Below are 24,135 nucleotides of genomic sequence, written 5' to 3' on the forward strand. Positions count from 1 at the left end.
ACTTTAAAGTGGTCCTAAAAGTAGGTAACTTTCAGTTCCATACTTTGTTTCTGCGGGAACAGCTACTGGCAGGCTCATTTAAAAATAATTCTAAACAATTTTTTTCTTAAAAAAAAAAGTTTATTCTTTTTATCTTTACGGGGAATTAACAGCCGACAACAATATCTAATTAATACTATGTATAATGGGCAATTTTTAGTTAAGAAGTTCTCCTTTGCTTTGAAACTTTAACTGAATTTTGAAATGTTAACCATAAATGTGTAATAACTGCTCTACTACAAAATTTATGTCACATTTCCAATGTTCCTCTTGCCTCAACTGAAGGTCCTCCTTTATCATCAAAGCTCAAAGACATTTATGCCATGGCATATGGTAAGTAGATGTGAAAACGTTTATCATCATGTAGTAAGTTACACAAGATTCCAGTTCAAGTTGATAGGCAAAACATAAACTAGATTTAAAGTGCTGTATTAAAAAACAAAAACACAGTTTGCATTTTGGGGTAATTAAAATGTAGAGACCTAACACTAAAAAGAAAGAAAAACGTGTGTAAGATTATCATTCCGTTTAGCTCTTTTTTACTCTAAGCATGTAGTCTTATTCCAAAAACAACAGTTAGCTGGTCAAATTTATGCTTAAGACATTTATCCATACTTAACCAGAGGTTTCAGAGACGATAACACCAGTCAGGTATTCTGAATTCTTTTATGTTAAATAGGAACATTTTCTCAATAGCACTCTTAAGTCACTTCTCATTTATCTTCCTCCTTAAGAACTGCATAGGCTTGTTTTAAATAGTTTAAATACCTGTAATAAACTACAGTTTGCTAACAGTAGAGGTACTCTGGTTAATGCTCAAAATGATGTGGCCAGAGGAAAAGCAAGCATTATTAAATATGAATGCAGTCCTTACCAACACGAATTGAACTTTTTTTTTTTTTTCAATAAAAAAGCTAGTTCAAAAAGTCTCATTCTATAAAGATTTATCGTTTCCAAATCACGGTGAAAGGAACTTAAGTAATTTACCAATTTTGTTTTCTCCTATGTGCCTTAAAGATACCTCACTAAAAACTGGTATCTGACATAATAGAATGACATATGCAGAATGTAATATTGTAGTGACAGTACTGAGGTTGATTGTTACAGACATATTTAAGCTCTGAGTATTAAATGGTTACATCCTAATTTATAGAACATTGGTCCAATAACAAAAATAGAGAACAGCAGCTGAAAATTTATCTCATTCAATGTTCAAAGATAAAAGGGTTAACCATTCTTTCCATTATTTTCTGCAGATAAGTCCCTTTTTTTTCATATTTAAATCTGATTGCAACTGAATTCTGGCATTTTTCCAAGCTACTGTATGAAGAGGATGCTGAAGGCCATCACAATACAGCATACCGCAACATAAGGACTCTTCCGTTCACCTGTTGGAAAAAAGGTAGATATATTCACGTTGATTAACTGAGTGGTTAGCAGTAAGGTTATTACTTACTATAGGAGAGGAGCATATAAAAAACCAAGATAAAATTCTTGCCTATGAAGCCCATATATTTAGGGGCAGGGGTGGGCAAAACAACTACATGCAACATAAAAGTGAGTATACTCCAGAATGAGCTAAACTATACTGATCTATTTCTAAGACCACCTCCTTTTCATGCCTTTAGAAAACCCTTCATGAGCCATTTCAGTGTCACTGCATAAACCCAGATATTAAAAAATATAACACAGAATGTAGGCTAAAGATCCAAATGAAATTATCTCAAAAACTCAATTAAAACCAAAGAAATATTGCTTGTTTTTTCCCTATAAAAAAGGGAAATTTCCACCTATAAAAAGAAATTCAACATAGTTTCTAGCCATACTTTTTTCTTCATTGATAGCAATTCATGACAATTATAAGGGGTAAAAAATAAGCATTCCTAGATGAAAATAAACAGAGGGTGTTCAATCAAACTGCATTTAAAAAATCAACATAACGTAGAATGCTTAATAAAAACATATCAGAGAAAACTAAACTATTTCTGAAATGGATTTCATATCAAATCTTTTACCGTATAATTACTCTGGGTTAGAGATGTAGAACTTAGAACAACCACTTCTGTATTAGTCAATTTTCACATGTGTTTAAGGAGTGTTTGTTTATGCTTGGAGACTTTCCTTTGCATGAAGTAGACCTGGAGTTGGCTTGTGAAACTCTTATAAACAGAGATCCTGTAATCGTGAGCTAACTCAAACTCACCTTGTTCTTTCCTGTTTCTTCAGTAATTGCAAGGCTGCACAAAGCACCAGGCATTTTTAAGCTGCCTTGAGGGCACATAAGAAAGGAAGAGGGAAGGAGAAAGAGTGATGTGCTACTTCTAGGAATAATCCTGGGTATGTACCTGGTTCCTTTACAGAGATGGTTTATACTCACCTCACCTGTGTTTTTCTGTGATGTTTAAAATAATCTTTTCTAGTAACTAAGTTCCATATTCCACTAGCAAGTTCAGTTAACTACTTCTGGAAAATGTCAATCTTTACCACTCTTATCAACTAAAACCTTGAAGGTCATCTTCATTTTCAGAGTTTCCTCACTGAGATCATAGTGATACAGTCAAAAGTTTATATCTTTGTTCAATGGCAATATTCACAGAAGACATTACACACATACAAATAAAATAAACATTTGGTGTTTTTCTGAGTTTTTTCTATCCGTAGACATTTGATGGACTATATTCCAGCTAAAGGAAAATCTAGAAAGTGAGAAAATACAGTGTTTTTACAATATTATCTCAACTGGAAAAAAAAAATCTTTTGAAACTAAAAATTACCGTGGTTCCTCATTTTTTAGCCATGCTTATTGTTTCAGGGTAAAAAACTCAAGTTATCCAACAAAACAACAACAACAAAACAATCAGACCAAAATTTCTGGTAGATCTCATAAGGAAGCCTGTCACTCACCACAGGGCTAGATACTCTCACTGTCTAATATAGTCTTCTTAAACACTAAAAGAAGAAACTAATATTGTCCTAAATTTTCCATCTGCTGGAAATTAATTTTTGAGGAAGTTCTTCTCTTCCTCATCCTCCAACTTAGAATGCTATAATTTACATATGGGTTTCATTTTCCCGTTTTTAATTTTCTTAAAAGAGACTGCCATGTGGCAGAGGCTAAACATCTTTGGTTGAACTTGGGTAAGAATGTTACTTCTTGTCTGGTCTTAGGTCTCTATAAGTGAATGTGAAACAGTTGCTGTAATGTGATGTGTAACATGATAAGATGATTTGGCTGGGCCTTTTCCCATTAAAACTGTTTCCTTTCTTTGTGGATATATTCTGTGTCAAGATAAGAGAGGAGCATGTGGTTGAGAAAGCAGCATATCACCATCAACATTTTCTAAACCACTTTGCCAAAATGAAAAGCTAATGCTTTCCACATAATTGGCAAAAATGAATAATTGAACCATTTAACCTATGGTATTCATATAGTCAAGACAGGAAAATGGAAATACATGGGCAAGCAAAAGGCACAGTTTATAATTAGACATAAAAATAGGCAGTACTATAGGATAACATGAAGAAAGCTATAAACTAGATGTCTGAAAACTTTAGCTATACTTTCAAGTAAAAATTGTGAACAAAAGGATCACCTGGATTGGCTACTAAATGGAGTTGTACATCGTTTTCTAATTTATTACACAAAAGATGGATTTAAAATACCTTAATATTTTATTCATGAGCTAGCAACTTTAATGTTAGTATTACTCTAATCCAGTGATATTCTCTACTTCCTCAAACTGTCTTGCTCTTCCATATGTTCTCTCTCTTTTTTTATTGAAGAATAGTTGATTCAATGTTTCAGTTGTTCAGCAAAGCGATTCAGATAGACACACACACACGCACACACACATATATTTATACATATACTCTTTTCCAGTTTCTTTTCCATTACAGGTTATTACAAGATATTGAATATAGTTCCCTGTGCTATATAGTAGGTCCCTGCTATTTATCTATTTTATATATAGTAGTACATATCTGTTAATCCCAATTTCCTAATTTATCCCCTCCCCTTGCCCTGCCTTTCCCCTTTGGTAACTATAAGTTTGCTTTCAATATCTATGAGTCTATTTGTTTTGTAAATAAATTATTTGTATCATTTTTTTTAGATTCCACATATAAGTGAGATCATATGATATTTGTCTTTCTCTGACTTAATCTCTAGATCCATCCATGTTGCTGCAAATGGCATTATTTTACTCTTTTTTATGGTTGAGTGATATTCTACGACTGCAATGAACATTGGGGTGCATGTATCGTTTCGAATTATGGTTTTCTCTGGATATATGCCCAGGAGTGTGATTGCTGGATCATATGGTAACTCTATTTTTAGTTTTTTAAGGGTTCTCCATAGTGGCTGCACCAATTTACATTCTCAACAACAGTGTAGGGGGGTTCCCTTTGCTCCACACCCTCTCCAACATTTATTATTTGCAGACTTTTTGACGTTGGCCATTCTGACCAGAGTGAGGTGATACCTCATTGTAGTTCTGATTAGCATTTCTCTAATAATTAGCGATGTTGAGCTTCTTTTCCTGTGCCTGTTGGCCATCTGTATGTCTTCTTTGAAGAAATGTCTATTTAGATCTTCTGCCCATTTTTTGATTGGGTTATCTCTTTGATATTGAGCTGTACAAACTGTTTGTATATTTTGGACATTAATTCCTTGTTGGTCACATCATTTGCAAATATTTTCTCCCATTCCATAGATTGTCTTTTCGTTTTGTTTATGGTTTCCTTTGCTGTGCAAAAGCATGTAAGTGTGATTAGGTCCCATTTGTTTATTTTTGTTTTTGTTTCCATTACTCTAGGAGTCGGATCCAAAAAAATATTGCTGTGATTTATGTCAAAGAGTGTTCCGCCTATGTTTTCCTCTAGGAGTTTCATAGTATCCAGTCTTAAAATGGATTAAACACCTAGATGTGAGTTTATTTTTGTATGGTATTAGAGAATCTTCTAATTTCATTCTTTTACATGTAGCTGTCCAGTTTTCCCAGCACCACTTACTGAAGAGACTGTCTTTTCTCCATTGTATATTCTTGCCTCCACTGTCCTAGATTAATTGACCATAAGTGCGTGGGGTTTATTTCTGGGCTTTCTATCCTGTCCCACTGATCTATGTCTGTTTTTGTGCCAGTACCATACTGTTTTTGACCATACCCTTGTAATAGTCTGAAGTCAGAGGGCAAGATTCCTCCAGCTGTTCTTCCTTCTCAAGATTATTCTGGCTAATCGGAATTTTTGTGTTTCTATACAAATTTTTAAATTATCTGTTCTAGTTCTGTGAAAAACACCATTGGTAATTTGATAGGGAATGCAACTGAATCTGTAGATTTCCTTGGATACTATGGTCATTTTAACAATATTGACTCTTCTAATCCAAGAACACAGTGTATCTTTCCATCTGTTTGTGTTATCTTCAATTTCTTTCATCAGTGTCTTCTAGTTTTCGGAGTACAGGTCTCTAACCTCCTTAGCTTTATTGCTAGGTATTCGATTCTTTTTGATGAGATGGTAAATGGGGAAACTATTAGAGCTCATCAATGAATTTGGTAAAGTCACAGGATACAAAATTAATATACAGAAATCTGTTGCATTTCTGTACACTAACAAACAATGAAATATCAGAAAGTGAAATTATGGAGACAATCCCATTATGTTCTCTCTTTGTAATTTATGTGAGGTATTCTTACCAGCCTGTTCCTTAGCGAGATTACTTTTTTCCTTGAGTGACCTGGATCTTGAAGCAAGGAGTTTGGTGTATATATATTTACATTTACCATTAGCTATCAGCATTAGCCCTTGAGGGCGCTTTTTTGTCTCTTTCTCTCCCTCTTCTTGGTTACTTTTGAAGGGCTTAAGATTTCTTCTGTTGTTTCAGGGTTTGCACTGGGACTCTGCAAATGTGATCTAAAAGCATCAGAAAATACTATCTCTTGGGGAGATTGGCCAAGATGGCGGAGTAGAAACACCCTGAGCTCACCTCCTCTCACAAGCACACCAAAATCACAACTATTTGCAGAACAACCATCGATGAAAAAGACTGGAACCTACCAGAAAAGATCTTCTACAACCAAAGACACAAAGAAAGAACCACAAGGAGACAGGTAGGTGGGGAAGACTAGCTGTATAGTCAAGTCCCATACCACTGGGTGGACAACCCACAAACTGGAGAATAATTTTACATTGTAGAGATTCTCTCAAAGGAGTGAAAGGTCTGAGCTGAACATCAGGCTCTCCAGCCTGGAGGTCCTGCACTGGGAAGACGAGCCCCCAGAGCACTGGCTTTGAAGACCAGTGGGCCTTAATTTCAGGAGTCCCATAGGACTTCGGGGAGAGAGACTTCACTCTTAAAGGGCACCCAAGAAGTTTCACACATTCCAGGACTCAGGGCAAAAGCAGTAATTTGATAGGAGCCTGGGTCAGACCTACCTGCTGGTCTTGGAGAATCTCCCGGAGGAACAGGAGGCAACTGCAACGCACCCTGGGGACATAGACACTGGTGGCAGCCATTCATAGAGCTACTTCTACCATGGGGACACTGGTGCTAGCAGGCGCCATTGTGGAATCTTCCCTCTAGCTTATTAGTGCTAGGACCCAACCGTGCCCTGGCCCAACAGTCTATAGGTGCCAGTGCTGGGACACCTCAGGCCAAGCAACTCACTCAGTGGGGACAGAGCCCCACCCATCAGCAGACAGGCTGCCTTAAGACCCCCTGAGCCCACAGCTGCCTCTGGACATGGCCCTGTCCAGCAGGGTCCCAGCACCCAGTTCCCCAACCAGTGGGCAGGCACCAGCCCCAGAAACTCCTGGAGCCCAGCCCTGCCCTCAAGGAAGCCTGCTTTAGCCTCTGGACCAGCCTCACCCATCAGGTGGCAGACACCAAATGCAAGAAAACCACAATCCTGCAATCTGCGGACCCAGCCTGCCCACACCTCCCAGTAGGCCAGACCCTGCCCTGGGACCAGTTGGGACATGGTCCTGCCCACTAGCAGGCCAACACAAGTTTCAGGACACCCTGGACTCCATACAAAACTGTGTCAAGAACCGCTTCCCACCCCCCTCAGTGGTGCTGGGAAAACAGCTACATGTAAAAGAATGAAGTCAGAATAGTTTCTCATATCACATATAAAAATAATCTCAAAATGGACTGAAGACCTAAATGTAGGACCGGAAACCATAAAACTCCCAGAAGAAAACATAAATGGAACACTCTTTGACATAAATCATATTTTTTTTTGATCTGTCTCCTAAAGCAAAGGAAACAAAAGCAAAAATAAACAAATCAGACCTCATTAAACATAAAAGCTTTCGCACAGCAAAGGAAGCCATCAGCAAAACAAAAAGACAACCTACACAATGGGAGAAAATATTTGCTAATGATATGACTGATAAGGGATTAATATACAAAATCTATAAACAGCTCATACAACTCAACATCAAAAAAACAAACAACCCAATTAAAACTGGGCAGAAGACCTGAATAGAAATTTTTTCAAAGAAGACATAGAGATGACCAACAGGCAGATGAAAAGATGCTTAACACTATTAATCATCAGAAAATGCAAAGTAAAACCAAAAATGAGATGTTATCTCACACCTGTCAGAACGCCTATCATCAGAAAGAACACAACAAATGTTGCTGAGGATGTGGATGGTGGTGGGAATGTAAATTGGTGCAGCCACTGCGGGAAACAGGATGGAGGTTTCTCCAAACAGTAAAAATAGAGCTACCATATGACCCAGCAATCCCACTCTTGGGTACATATCCGACTAAAACAAAAACATTATTTTGAAAAGATACATGCACCGTAATGTTCAAAATAGTATTACTTACAATTGCCATGATATGGAAGCAACCTAAGTGTCCATCAACAGGTGAATCGATAAAGATGTGGCATACACACACACACACACACACACACACACACACACACACACACTCACTCGCTCTCTCTCTCTCTCTCTGGAATACTACTCAGCCATAAAAAAGAATGAAATTTTGCCATTTGCAACCACATGGATAGACTTGAAGGTTTTTATGCTAAGTGAAATAAGTCAGTCAGAGAAAGACAAACACTGTATGATATCACTTATATGTAGAATCTAAAAAATAAAACCAAGTAGTGAATATAGGAAAAAGTAAACAGATTCACAGATCTAGACAACAAACTAGTGGTTACCAGTGGTGAGAAGGAAGGGGGGAAGGGAAAGACAGGAGTAGGGGGTTCAGAAGTACAAACTGTAATGTATAAAATAAATAAGCCACAAGAATATACAGTACAACACAGGGAATATAGCCACTATTTTATAATAACTATAAATGGAATATAACCTTTAAAAATTATGAATCACTATGTTGTACACCTGTATCTTATGTAATATTCTACATCAACTATACTGCAATAAAAAAAGAATACTGGCAAATAAAATGCATTTTAACTCATTTACTTACCAATCATTTGAGAGTCTACTATGTGCTAGGCACTGTGTTAAATGTTATTATATTCATAGTGTTATGGGACAATGTATAGTATATATTGTTATCTAACCATAAACACACTTAAGGTGCTACTAATCTTATTATGAAAAGTTAGAAGATATCCACATTTACACAAAGCTCAAGTATGACCACATACATGGATTCAAAAGATGGAATAGTTCATGTTTTCTAAAAGCAACCAATAAGATTCTATGACCTAGCAGAGGGCAATTAGATGGTTGCTCAGCAAGCCTTTCATTAAATGGAAAAATCATCCTCAGTTATCAAAATGGTACACATTATACAGAATTGCATGCTCTATACTAAAGTATGTGTGCATAAAACTATACACATTTGTCTGAAATCTCCCCAAAACCAGGAATGCATAGTATTTGATATCTGAATTAGAGACTTTTGTCGTATTTTCCATCTCCCTGCTAATGAAGTATTATTAGCTATCTATGAAGTCTAGTTTTAAATAGTGTCAGCAAAAGAGTTAGGTGGAACGCTACAAACTACTGCAAAATGCACATAGTTGGGAAGGCTACACTTTAAAAACTGACATTTGATTTGTTTGAACACAACAAGTAAATTGGCCAACAATTTACAGATGAAGAAGTGGAGAGAGATTATAGATAGATACTCACCAATTCTGGCACACTTCCAAAATATACCCAACAACCTGCATAGAATAAAAAAAAGTAGCTACTGTTTACTGGGAAAGGTGAATTATTCAGAACTATATGGAGAATTTATTATATACTAGTATTTTAACTGCTGATGCTTTGCTTTAAACTGAAATGTAGTTGATGTTGAGCCACCACTTATGGAGAAAAGTAGGACACAATAATAGCTCATCAACCATCAATGTACAGAAACTGTCAGAAACTGAACATATGTTGTCTCACAGGTTAAGCCCAAAGTAAATTAATGTGAGAGTGGCAAAAATTTGCACCAGAGCTTACTATTAGAAGATTGATTCCGTCAACTTCAAGTGCTTTACCTTCAAAAGCAGAAAATACATATGCCCATTTAAATAAATGTTAACTTTGAGAAAACAGTAAATGGGAACAGTTGGTTCTGGATAAATTTTGACATTAAAAAATAAAACTCTCATACTGAATAAACTTACTTCTTACTGAATACAGTTCTTTATTTAAATGATCTATAATCATGAACTCCAATGATAGCATAACTATAACATTAAATAAGGAGGAATACAAAAATATGAGCCTATATTTCAGTGTAATATATTCAATATATTTCAACATATATATTTCAATGTAAGTGGAAAACCCTAGTTTCATATAATTGTATATGCAATTAACTAAATATGCCATTTAAAACACATATACTCTGGAAATAAGAAAAATTAGACTAATGTCCATTTCAATTCTATGAATGAATATATTATGAATACATATTATATGGATATATCACTTATTTTCCATGCATTAAAAAATACCAGCTCAAAAAAAAGGACAAGTCATTCAATGAATAGAGATATTTGGAAAAAAACACATTGTAGACAACTATTTTGTTGGTGTGACAAAAGAATAGAATTATAAAGTGTTACACATGGTTACAAATCAAGATAAATTAACATTACTTATTAGGATTGGGATAAGAAAATCATAATGTTTAAATTACAGGGAAATTTATAATTTTTTTTTTTTGCGCAAAGAGATGGCTGGCAATGAATCATTGTATTTGAATGGTTAAGACTGAAAGAAAATGCTGATTCAATCAAGTTCTATACACTTTCCTCCTTTGAAGTATACAGTGAGTTCCTGACATCAAAGCAAGAAGTCTCTTAGTACAGATTAAATGAAACGGGCAAAAATACAAGTTTATTGTGAGGGATGGGCATTCTGACAGGTGAAACAATTTTCTTCTTATAGGAATAAAAAGGACAAAAATCATAAGCACTCTTGAAGGCAAAGGATCAGGGCTAGATTGTGCCTAAGTTCAATCCTACTTAATTGGTTGCATAACTGTGGGCAAGTTATTTTACCTCTTTTCTCTTTATCTCATCCTCATAGGGTTGTTACAAGGATTAAATGAGTTATTACACAGAAAGTCTTTAGAATAGTGATTAACATGCGCTGTGTTCAGTATTACACAGGCTAAAGGTGTATGTGACATGACTCCAGGTATCACTTACATTGGCTTACATTTCATCAAAAAATGAAAGACAACTGGTTAGTGATCTGCAAAGCCCTGGATGCTTGATTCTAAAAGTCTATTGATTATAAAATGCATTATTGACTTAAAGCTCCTCTGGCTGAGGTACTCAGAGGCAGGACACCTGAAGTTACTCTATGTAAAGCTTAGGGCCCCACAGAATAATCTGAAACCACATGACCACAGTCAAGGTCTTTTCAGGTCTTATAGTCTAGAAATAACTAAAAGCCTCATTAGGAAATTGGTATAACACACTTAGCATATTGAAAGCTATTTAAATGAAAAAAATTTCCCAACTTGGCAACTTAAGAGATTAATTGGTACTGCTTTGGCCTTTTTCACGTATTTCCCTACCTAGACATTTCTGTAATATCCCAAATGCTAAAAGGAACTTTATTAGCTGGTAAAAACCAATGCAGATATGCTGCTTAGTTTCTAAGGATATAAGCCAATAAGTCTATCTGCTGATAAAACTATTAAGTCTATGAAAATACGAAGCAAGACAAAGTAGCAATCTTTCCTTGCTGCTTTTTAGTTCTATATTATTTGAAGCAGCAAAAAATTAATTTGTTATTTTCAACAGTGAAGTTATCAAGAACTCATTTTATCTAATTGGTCCAGATTATCTTCACTTTAGCATGGAATACTCACTATAATGAAAGGAAAGCTTTTTTTTTTTTTTTTTTTTTGCGGTACGTGGGCCTCTCACTGTTGTGGCCTCTCCTGCTGCGGAGCACAGGCTCCGGATGTGCAGGCCCAGCGGCCATGGCTCACGGGCCCAGCCACTCCGCAGCATGTGGGATCCTCCCGGACTGGGGCATGAACCCGTGTCCCCTGCATCGGCAGGTGGACTCTCAACCACTGCGCCACCAGGGAAGCCTGGAAAGCTTATTTTGAGTCTCATAAAAATACGTATTACAACAGAACAATGACCAGTAAAAATTTCTTCTACAGAAAATACTTCATATGTACAAGTCAAAATAAAAGGGGCTTAACATTTATATAAATAGAAGCAAAATTTTTAAAAAAAGCTTTGAAACAGTTGACTATATCATTATATATTTTAAAATGCGAAAATGGGCGTGTTATTTCTTTGGTTTTCATGTAGGAGAAATATACTACTACTCAACCTCTACTGTAAGGTTGGCAGCCCTGAGAACTCCTTTTTTAATGTAGCATGTTATGGATGTGTTCCTGCTTCCAAAGGAATGAGGAGCAGACATTTCCACATGCAATCTACTTTTTTTGTCGCAGCATCAGAAAAGTACAAATACACTGTTCTGCCACTATGAGATTATTCTTCAATGACATAAACACTTAAATTTCTTATTAGACATTATGTATTACATTAGAAATCTAAACTAATGATCAATGATACTGTTTACTGGATTCTACCATATGCTTTAATTATAAGTTAATCGTTGGGGGTTGCAGAGGAAGGGTAGGAGGAAATAAAACTGGCTGGGTAGAAAGGCTTCAGGCACAACTAAGCAACAAATAAGATTATATAATTTCAACAAAGGGACAAAGTATTGAGTGCTGAGTTCAGAGAAAAAGGTGGACTGATGATAAGATAATGTCTACAAAGAAAGTGAGGCATTGTCAGAAAAACTGATGGACAAATAACATCTATTTTCACCTTCAGTAGGTTAAATAAAATCCCTCATGCCAATAGAGACAGACAATCAGTTTACTGGAACAGGATTATAGATTTTCATTATTCAAAACTGGTTAGGGGTTCTATTTATATCTTTATAGATGTTCAAACAAACCTATGTAATAAAAAGAAAGGAATAGTAACAAAAGCCAAATGATTTAGATAATAGGATGTTTGAATAAATGTTAATTATGACCCCAAAGATATAATGGGAGTTGAAGAAAAGGGAATTATTTCCTCTTATGCTTGAGTATCTACTACCTGGCCTCTTGTAGGGGCTTTTTATTAGTGGAAAAGCAGAGTCTGACCTTGCAGGATCTTAATTTGGCCCTTTTCCTTTCATCAAAAACAAAAAAGGTGCTGGAGATAATTATTCCTATGTGAAGTATTCTACTATTTCATCCTATTATTTCTTAAGATGATTAAGTGAGGTACAGGATCTTACCACAAAAGAATTAAAGACAATTGTGAATTCAAGAAATAAATCTGTAAGGCAAAGAAAGTCTGCATAGTTTTCACCACATGGTCTCTGTTTTTATACATACTTGTCCTGGTTGAACTCAATATGTATTTCTGTATTAGGAACATGGCACTTAAAAAATTTAAGTCTTTGTGGTATCATATTAAGCTTAAATTTTTTGGGGGTGTGAACATATAATTAAAAGTGATGTGACATGCCCAAGACTGAATTTTCATTACTTTTTTAAGTAAGCTAAATAAATTTCTCCAAAGATGTTTGCTTTATGATACAGATGAGGAGCCTGTATGATTAGACCAGTCTGGGAATGAAGAGGCAATGTCTATATTATTATTTTTATGGACACAGTGCTTATAAGATGTTTAATGCTTTCAAAATATGATAACCAATTTTACTAATATTCTATTAAATACTAAGGCCAAACACTGTCTTTGAAAGTACTAAATTGTAGCTTCAATCTCAGAAAAAAATCTATCACATCTTTTAAAATACACTTTTTTTTTCAGTCCAACACATTTCAGGTCACTTCTGATATTTATATTTTTATTTAGTAAGCTTCTGTGAATATAAAGATTTGGATTTTTAAAAATAGGGAAAAAATAATGTAAAAAGTTATTATAAACTAAATTACATATAGGAATTAAATTATTTAATGACTTTCAATAACTGACATTCAATATCTCTAAGAACTAATTTGGGTGATTAGACATTATTAGTGACATACCCAGTTTTATTCCTGTCCAGGAGGCTGGGTGCCAAGGATCGGATATAAGCACAGGTACATATAAGCAGCAAGATTACAGTCAACAGACTCTGAAAATTGAAAATGGCAGACTAAAAAGAGAAAAAGAAAAATTAATGTCAGAAGATAAACTGCACAGGTAAAAAATGTCAAATTCATATTAAGAATCATACTTTTTTCTTCAAAAAGGCAAACAGATGTGTCTGAGAACACTTTAAAAGCAAAATCACAAGGTATTTTGAGAGCATACTTTCCTCTCCATTCTTTGGGCTAAGGAATTCAGAAGATGCAACAAAAATTCTAAATTCAAGAACTTAAAAACACTACCAAAAATGTCATGAATCCAAAGCTTAACCAATAATTAACAGAGATATTCTAGGATCCCAGACTACTAGGCAGGACATGGGGTCTCCAAGCTCTGCAAGTAAGCTGGTTATATGACCTCAGTTGAATATTGGCTTCTCTAAATCTCTGTTTCACATCAGTAAAACTGGGTGGAGAATGGGGAGACAGACTCAATGCTGGCTCAAGTTTCTTTCAATTCTGAAATTCTTTTAGAATAAGAATGCTTTAAATTTAAGTAATCATGTTCCATTTATTGACTAATACTACTAGCCTATTAGATTTTGGTGAAAGAAAAGCACTTGCTCATTCACTGCTGATTTTTTAAAAGCCATTAAAATAAAATTTAACACAGGATTCTGTTCCTGAAGAAAACTGTTACATGTTTATCACAATACTCATCCCTGAAGAGTGGACATTGTCTATCAACTCTGAATCTCCAGCACCTACGTGCCAGCCGCACAGTGGGAGCCCAATAAGAGATGATTGAATAAATAAAACAATTTTTAAAAAGTGCAGGAATACTACTGTATGTATAAGAAAGAATAACATTTCCATTATATACAGGTAGCTAAAATATATCAATCTCACACAGTAGCCAGCAATATGCTTATTTAGTAAATTCAGAAGTACTTCCCGAGGGGGAATCACGATGGCAGAGTAGGAGGATGTAACAAACACATCGAAAATTCATCTACACGTGGAACAATTCTCACAGAAAACCAATAGGAAATGGGTAGAAGATCTCCTATATAACCAAAGCTGCATGAAAGACCTCCATGTAAGTAGGCAGGACAGGAAAAGAAAAAAAAAGGCATCAGGATGGGACCTGAGCCTCTGGGGGGGATGTGTAAAGGAGAAAAGGTCCACACAGGCAGGCTTAGGGAGGCCCCTTGCCTGCTGGGACAGACAGAGGGGCTAGAGAAGCCTGGACTTTACTTGACAGGAGTGTGCGCAGACTGGCTTGCTAACAGTCACGGTGAAGGGAGACTGGTGCTGGCACCTGTACCTCACCACACTTCCCAATCAAAGTGTGAATCTGGTGGGGCTACAAATACCTACAGCAGCTAAGCAGTGAATCTTGGCAGACAAACCCTAGGGAAAGACTCCATTTAGCTGCAAGGAGCTAGTCCTGAGGGTCTGGGGTGTGGTCCAGGTCTAACAACAGAGGCACTGTTCGGATGTCAGCACTCCTAAGGCGGGGGTGGGGGGAAAAGGGGTGGGTCTGGGCTTTGTCAGCAGCACCTGGTGGAGCACAGAAAGGCATGTATCTGGTACAAAGCCTCTAGGGAGGAGTACTCAGTGCTCCAGTTCTGCCCACCCCACACCTCTGCTTGGAGTTGGATCTGGGGTGGACAGGTCCTGGGAGAGGCCTGCCACAGAGGCAGTCAAGGTCCCAGGCAGCAGCCCAACCATCTCGATTCATGCAGCCACAGCACCCTGGCCCCCAGCACCAGCCTACTCCATATCACTGCCTAGCACTATATCTAGGACGAACACAATGGAAAAAGGGAAGCAACTTTGGACTGCATGGGAGGCACATAGGTTCACCGTGACCACATGAGCCTCACCTGCTTCAGCGGTCACCTCCTTTGGGACAGGGCACGCACTCAAGGGCAATGGAGCCTCATCAAATCCAACCCTCAGGGCTTCTACTCCAACAACTGGGGAGGAGGCCCTGACTCCAACAGGCCATGGAGCAATGAGGGGGTTCTGCCTAACACCCAGTGCAGGCCCTGGACACCAAAACACCAATCACATCCCCATCAAGGGGATAACAGCCAGCAGACTCTGGGGAGAAGAGGTGGCTGGCATTCATACCAAAACCAGCCCTCACACCAAAAATGCTGGACTCACACAGAGTACACATGATGCTCCCACGTTGAAAACACCCCTTCAAGACCACAGTAGAAAACGTTTCTCCTAAATTCAGACAGAAGAAGTTAAGCAAAATGAAAAAGGAGAGGAGCTACTCCCAATTAAAAGAACGACAGACATCCCCTAAAAGAAATGAAGCAGACCTCACCAGTCTCCTAGACCCTGAGTTCAAAAAGAAGATAAGGAAAATGCTAAAGGAACTAAGATTATCAATAGAAATGCAGATCACTGTAACAAGGAACTAGAAACTACTAAGATGAAGCAATCAAAATTAGACAACTCAAGTGTTGAGATAACAACCAATCTAGAGCAATCAACAGCAAACTAAGTAACACTGAAGAACAAATAAGTGATCTGGAGAACAGAACAATGGAAATCAATCAGAACAGCTAAAGAAAAACAAAATTAAAAAATGAAAACAACTTACAAGATTTCTGGTATAACATTAACCATACCAATGTTCACATTACAGTGGTCTCAGAAGAAGAGAGGTAAAAGGGGATTGAAAATTTATTTGAGGAAATTAGGGCTAAAAATTTCCCAAGCCAAAAGAAAGAAATAGATATCCAGGTACAGGAAGCACAGAAGGTCCCCAAAAAGATGAACCCAAACAGACCTATCCCAAGACATATAATTAAAATGGCAAAAGTTAAAAACAAAGAACTCTAAAGGCAGCAAGAGAAAAACAAAGAGCTATATACAAGGGAATCCCTATCAGGCTATCAGCTGGATGAATTCTCTGCAGAAAATTGCAAACCAGAAGGAAGTGGCATGATATACTCAAAGTCCTGAAAGGGAAAAACCTGCAACATACTTTACCCAGCAAGGATATCATTTAGAATAGAAGGAGAGATAAAGAATTTCTCAGACAAGTAAAAACTAAAAGAATACAGCAATACTAAACCTACCCTAAGGTCTCCTCAAAAGAGAAAAGGAGCAAGAATTTATACGAAAGTGAAAATTACAATAGGAAAGGCAAATATATAAAAGGATTGAAGATCATTTAAATAAGACATTACATTGATTAAAAACAAGAAGGGACTTCCCTGGTGGCAAAGTGGTTAAGAATCCACCTGCCAACGCAGGGGACACAGGTTCAATCCTTGATCCAGGAAGATCCTACATGCTGCGGAGCAACTAAGTCTGTGTGCCATAACTACTCAGCCTGCGCTCTAGAGCCCGCGAGGCACAACTACTGAGCCTGCATGCCACAACTACTGAAGCCCACGCACCTAGAGCCTGTGCTCCGTAACAAGAGAATCCACCGCAATGAGAAGCCCATGCACCGCAACAAAGAGTAGCCCCTGCTCACTGCAACTAGAGAAAGCCCATGTGCGGCAATGAAGACGCGATGCAGCAAAGACAAAAACAAAAACAACAACAACAAAAATTGTAAAAGCAAGTAGAGATAGTTATAGTCAACATACTTGAAAACCCAGTTAACCACAAAATAAAAAACATACGATAGATTCAAAAAGAAAGGAACTCAAGCATAATACGAAAGAAAACCATCAAACCACAAAAGGAAAAAGAAGAAGAAGAAACCAACAAAGTACAAAATTAACTGGCAATAAGCACATACCCATCAATAACTACTTTAAATGTCAATAGACTAAATGACCTGATCAAAAGACACAGAGTGGCAGATTAGATAAAAAATAAGAACCTACAATATGCTACCTACAAGAGACTCACTTCAGGGCTAAGGTGACACATAGACTGAAAGTGAGGAAATGGAAAAAAATATTTCAGGCAAATGGAAATGACAGTAAAGTGGTGGTAGCAATAATCATATCAGACAAAGTAGACTTAAAGTCCATAAAGAAAAAGAAGGACATTATACAATGATAAAGGGATCAATACAATTAGAGGATATTACACTCATTAACATATATGCACCTGGTATAAGCACCTAAATATATATCAATAGAATACTAACAGACATAGAGGGAGAAACTGGCAGAAATACAATAATAGTAGGAGACTTTAACATCCCACTGACATCAATGGACAGATCTTCCAGACAGAAAATCAGTAAGAAAACAGATGTCCTAAATGACACAATAGACCAGTTGGACTTAATTGACATCTACAAGACACTACATCCCAGAAAACCAGAATACACATTTTTTTTCAAGCGTACATGGAATATTCTCTAGGATAGACCACATACTGGGTCACAAAACAAGCCTCAACAAATTTAAGAGCATAGAAATTATTTTAAGTATCTTTTCTGACCACAATGCTATGAAACTAGACATCAACCACAGGAAGAAAAATGGGAAAAGAACAAACATATGGAGACTAAACAACATGCTACTAAAAAAACCAATGGGTAAAGGATGAAATAAAAGAAAAAAAATCAGAAAATACCTTGAGACAAATGACAATAAAAACATAACCTTACACAATCTATGGGACGCAGCAAAAGTGGTTCTAAGAAGAAGTTCATAGCAGGACAGGTCTTCCTCAAGAAACAAGAAAAATCTCAAATAAACAACCTAACCTACTACCTAAAGGAATTAGAAAAGAACAAACAAAACCCAAAGTGAGCAGAAGGAAGGAAATAAAGATGAGAGAAGAAATAAAGATTAAAAAAACCCCAAACTAACAGAAAAGATCAGTAAAACGAAGAGCTGGTTTTCCGAAAAGATAAACAAAATCTACAAACTCTAGCCAGGCTCACCAAGAAGAAAAGAGTGGGCCCAAATAAACAAAATAAGAAATGAAAAAGGAGAAATAACAATTGATACCACAGAAATATAAAAAATCATAAGAGAATACTATGAACAATTATATGCCAAGAAATTGGACAACCCAGAAGAAATGGACTAGTTTCTAGAAACACACAGCCTGCCAAAATTGAGTCAAGAAGAAACATAATTTTAACAGAATGATCAAAGTGAAATAGAACCTGTAAGAAAATACTCCCTGCAAACAAAAGACCAGGACTGGATGGCTTCACTGGGAATTTCTACCTAACCTAGAAAGAACTTAAACCTATCCTTCTCAAACTGGTCCAAAAGGTTGAAGAGGAGAGAACTCTACCAAATTCATTCTATGAAGCCACTATCACCTTGTTACCAAAGCCAAAGACACTACAAAAACAGAAAACTATAGGCCAATACCTTTGATGAATATAGATACAGAAATACTCAAAATGTTAGCAAACCGAATCCAACAATACATTAAAAGGATCATACACCATGATCAAGGGGGATTTATCGCAAGGATGCAAGTATTTATCAATATCCACAAATCACTCAATGTGATATACCACATTAGCAAATGGATGAATAAAAATCACACGATCATCTCAATACATATAGAAAAAGCAAACAAAATTCAACATCCATTCATAATAAAAACTCTTGTGAAAGTAGATACAGATGAAACATATCTGAACACAATAAAAGCCATTTATGACAAACCCACAGCCAACAATACTCAACCCTGAAAAGCTAAAAGCCTTCCCACTAAATTCAGGAACAAGACAAGGATGCACACTCTCACCAATTCTATTCAGCACAGTATTGAAAATCTTAGCCACAGCAATCAGACAAGGAAAAGAAAAGGTATCCAAATTGAAAAGGAAGAGTAAAACTGTCTCTGTTTGCAGATGATATGATACTCTATTCAGAGAACCCTAAAGTCTCCACACAAAAATTAGCAGAATAAATGGGGCTTCCCTTGTGGTGCAGTGGTTGAGAGTCCGCCTGCCAATGCAGGTCCGGGACACAGGTTTGTGCCCCAGTCCGGGAAGATCCCACATACCGTGAAGCGGCTAGGCCTGTGAGCCATAGCCGCTGAGCGTGCATGTCCGGAGCCTGTGCTCCGCAATGGGAGAGGCCACAACAGTGAGAGGCCCGCATACCGCAAAAAAAAAAAAGCAGAATAAATGAATTCAGCAAGGTAGCAGGATACAAGATTAATATACAGAAAGCTGTTGCTTTTTTTTTCTCTTCGTTGCTTTTCTTTACACTAACAATGAACTATCAGAAAGAGAAAGTAAAAAAACAATCTCGTTTAAAATCATCTCAAAAAGAAAACCCTAAAAATAAATTTATCCAAGGAGGTGAAAGACCTATATGCTGAAAACTATAAAACACTGATAAAGAAAACTGAAGATAACTCAAAGAAATGGAAAGATGTCCCATGCTCCTGGATTGGAAGAATTAACATTGTTAAAATGGCCATACTACCCAAAGCAATCTACAAATTTAATGCAATCCCTATCAAAACACCCATGACATTTTTCACAGAACTAGAACAAATAACCCTAAAATTTACGTAGAACCACATAATTCCCAGAATTGCCAAAGCAATACTGAGGAAAAAGGACAAAACTGGAGACATAACACTTCCAGACTTCAGACAATAGTACACAAAGCTACAGTAATCAAAACAGCATGGTACTGGCACAAAAACAAACATACAGATCAATGGATAGAACAGAGAGCCCAGAAATAAAACAGAGAGCCCAGAAATAAAACCACACACCTACGGTCAATTAATCCAGAACAAAGGAAGCAAGAATATATAATGGAGAAAAGACAGTCTCTTCAACAAGTGTTGTTGGGAAAGCCAGACAGCTACACATAAATCAATGAAACTAGAATGTTCCCTCACACCACATACAAACTCCAAATGGATTAAAGACCTAAATACAAGACATGACACCATAACTCCAAGAAGAAAACATTGGCAAAACATTCTCAGATATAAATTGTAGCAATATTTTTTTTAGATCAGTTTCCCACGGCAAAAGAAATAAAAGCAAAACAAACAAATGGGACCTAATCAAACTTAAAAAGTTATTACACAGCCAAGGAAACCATCAACAAAATGAAAAGACCACTTATGGAATGGGAGAAAATATTTGCAATGGATGAGACCTACAAGGGGATAGATAATATCCAAAATACACAAACAGCTCATACAACTCAATATGAAAAAAACAACCCAATCAAAAAATGAGCAGAAGACCTAAAACTAAATAGACATCTCTCCAAAGAAGACATTCAGATGGCCAACAGGCATATGAAAAAATGCTCAACATCACTAATTAGAAAAATGCAAATCCAAACCACAATGTGATATCACCTCACACCCATCAGAATGGCTGTCACCAAAAAGTCTACAAATAACAAATGCTGGAGAGGGTTTGGAGAAAAGGGAACCCTCCTATTCTGTTTGTGGGAATGTAAATTGGTGCAGCCACTATGGAAAACAGTATGGAGGTTCCTTAAAAAAGAAAAAAAATAGAGCTATCATATGATCCAGCAATCCTACTCCTAGGCATATATCTGGAAAAGATGGAAACTCCAATTTGAAAAGATAGATGCACCCCAGTGTTCATAGCAGCACTATTTACAATAGCCAAGCAATGAAAACTAGTCAAGTGCCCAACAACAGTGGATTGGTTTAAGAAGATGTCATACATACACACACACACACACACACACACACAAACACATAATGGAATATCACTCAGCCACAAAAAGAATGAAATACTGCCATTTGCAGCAACATGGATGAACCTAGAGAATATCACACTAAGTGAAGTAAGTTAAAGACAAATATCATATGACATCATTTATACGTGGAATCTAAAACATAATACAAATGAATCTATATACAAAACAGAGATAGACTCAGAGACACAGAAAACAAACTTATGGTTACCAAAGGGCAAAGGGACATGGGGAGGGATAAATTAGGAGTATGGGATTAGCAGATGTAAACTATTATACATAAAAGAGATAAGCAATAAGGGTTTATTGTATAGCAAAGGGAACTATATTCAATATCTTGTAATAACCTGTAATGGAAAAGAATCTGAAAAAAATATATCTGAATCACTTTGCTGAACACCAGAAACTAATAGAATATTGTAAATCAACTATACTTCAATTAAAAAAAAAGTATTTCTTGTAAAGTCAGGAGTTAGACAAAAAATAAGAGTTATAAAAAAAAAACTATTTTAAGGTAAAATTGTTACTTGCAAATATAAAGCGTTACCTGAAAAGCCCAAAAGAATCTAGTGAAAAATGATTACAGACCATAACGGAATTAAAGCTGAGTAAGGTGGCTAGGCACATATTTAAAATACTTAAATCAACAATCATCAAAATTACAATATCAACCAGTTGAGAAACAAAATGGAAAAAAAGGACTCCATTTATAACAGCAATTAGAACAAAATGCTAAAATATATAGGAATAATCTTAACAAGAAATCTGTAATATTGGCATCAAAGACCAATTGACAAAGCCTTAAAACATACTGAAGCATACAAAAGTAGAATGGAGTGTATGTCAGGTTCTTATATTGAAAGGCAATACTGTAAAGCTGATCTATAAATTTAAAATGAACCCAACTGCAACAAGTTACTTTTGTTGAAATAGACAACTGATACTGAAATTCATATGGAAAAATAAGTAAGCAAGAATAGCCAAGAGATCCTAAAAAAAGAATTAGCTATCAGAAACTGTCATAATATTTTTTAACCTTTTACACATTTAATGATTTTTATTTACTAACTATTCAAAACATTAAAAAAATTATACATGTTATTTGCCAATATTTTAAGAACCAAAAAATGCTTCTGTACAATGCTAAGTGATGGAAAAACATAATTTCACAATCGGTATATCTGTAGCTATGTAAACCTTTATGCAAAGAGAAGACAATGAAGTGATTATCACTGGAAGGTTTTCAACCTAATTATCAACTTTTCTGGATTTCTCAAATTTTCTAAGTGTTACGATTATGGTCTGAACAAGGTAAAATTGATTTGTAATTACTATTTTAACAGCTGTTCTCTGTGCAAATCATTTCTTCATGGATATAATAAGGATAAAGTTTAATATGTCTTGTTTTTAATTGAACTGGATTTTAACCTTGCATCTGTGAAAGCAAGTAATATATATTTTTAAACTTGAAATAAATCAATAAAAGAAATGGTGATCAACTCTAGAGAGAAATCATAGTATCTCACAATGCTTATTTTTAAAGGTCATATTTTGAACATGTATATGAATTCGTCAATGAATAGTATTTGATAATAATCTAATGAAATATAAAGCACAGGTTTCCTCCTAGCCAACATAACTAAACATGTATTTGATATCTACTTTGTCTGGAGCATGAGGGTAGACACTGGATTAAAAAAAGTACATAGCAAGACAGGAGACAAGATGGCGGAGTAGAAGGACTTGAACTCATGTACTCTCACGAAAACACCAAAATCGCAACAAACTGCTGAACAACCATTGACAGAAAAGACTCCAATCTACCAAAAAAGATATTCTACATCCAAAGATGAAGAAGCCACAATGAGACAGTAGGAGAGGTGCTTTTGGCAGGTGGGCGACCCACAAACAGGAAAATACTTATATTGCAGAGGTTCTCCCACAGGAGTGAGAGTTCTGAGCCCCACGTCAGGCTCCCCAGTCTGGGGGTCTGGCAGTGGGAAGAGCACCCCCCAGAGCACTTTAATGTAAAGCCAGTGCAGCTTTAATGTAGGAACTCCACAGGACTGGGGGACAGGACTCGACTCTTGGAGGGCAAACACAAGGTTTCATGTGCACTGGGACCCTGGACAAAGCAGTGACTCCGTAGGAGCCTGGGTCAGACCTACTTATGGGGATTGGAGGGTCTCCTGGGGAGGCAGGGAGTGGCTGTGGGGGCAAGGACAGTGCTGGTGGAGGCCCAGGGAATACCCACTGGCTGCCATGTTGGCCTCACCCAATGGCCTGCAGGCTCCAGAGCTGGGATGCCTCAGGCCAAACAGCCAACAAGGTGGGAACACAGCCCCACCCATCAACACACAGGCTGCCTAAAGCCTTACTGAGCTCACAGCCACCTCTAAACACATCCCTCGACACGGCCCTGCCCACCAGAGGGACAAGACCCGGCTCCACACAACAGTAGGCAGGCACCAGTCCCTTCAACCAGAAGGCCTGCACAGACCCCTGGACCAACCTTACCCACCAGGTGCATTCCTATACACTAATAACGAAAGATCAGAAAGAGAAATTAAGGAAACAATCCCATTTACCATCGCATCCAAAAGAATAAAACACCTAGGAATAAACCTAGCTAAGGAGGCAAAAGACCTGTATTCTGAAACGTACAAGACTCTGATGAAATAAACTAAAGATGACACAAACAAATGGAAAGATATACTATGTTCTTGGATTGGAAGAATCAATATTTTCAAAATGACTATAATACCCAAGGCCATCTATAGATTCAATGCAATCCCTATCAAATTACCAATGCCATTTTTCACAGAAGTAGAACAAAAAATCTTAAAATATGTATGG

At 36.7% G+C, this 24,135-nt stretch overlaps 1 protein-coding gene and 1 non-coding gene across 3 annotated transcripts in view; both read right to left on the minus strand.

The window, feature by feature from the left end:
- Positions 1-686: 686 nt before the first annotated feature.
- The window catches only part of TMEM167A (transmembrane protein 167A), a 32,941-nt gene continuing 9,492 nt past the window's right edge, over positions 687-24,135 (minus strand). For both annotated transcript variants that reach the window (XM_029218400.1, XM_029218399.1), the window contains 3 exons: positions 13,568-13,677; positions 9,172-9,206; positions 687-1,427 (listed from right to left, as the gene is read on the minus strand). In XM_029218400.1, coding sequence (XP_029074233.1) covers positions 1,357-1,427; positions 9,172-9,206; positions 13,568-13,677 — 216 coding nt within the window. In that variant the 3' untranslated portion in view covers positions 687-1,356. The remainder of the gene's footprint in view (positions 1,428-9,171; positions 9,207-13,567; positions 13,678-24,135) is intronic.
- Positions 11,809-11,943, minus strand: LOC114893526. The gene has a single exon (XR_003792943.1). It is a non-coding gene; the product is annotated as a small nucleolar RNA U109 (small nucleolar RNA).

The sequence above is a fragment of the Monodon monoceros genome, unplaced genomic scaffold (assembly GCF_005190385.1).
Source record: "Monodon monoceros isolate NGI ecotype Baffin Bay Population unplaced genomic scaffold, NGI_Narwhal_1 Super_Scaffold_12, whole genome shotgun sequence".
NCBI classification, from domain to species: domain Eukaryota; kingdom Metazoa; phylum Chordata; class Mammalia; order Artiodactyla; family Monodontidae; genus Monodon; species Monodon monoceros.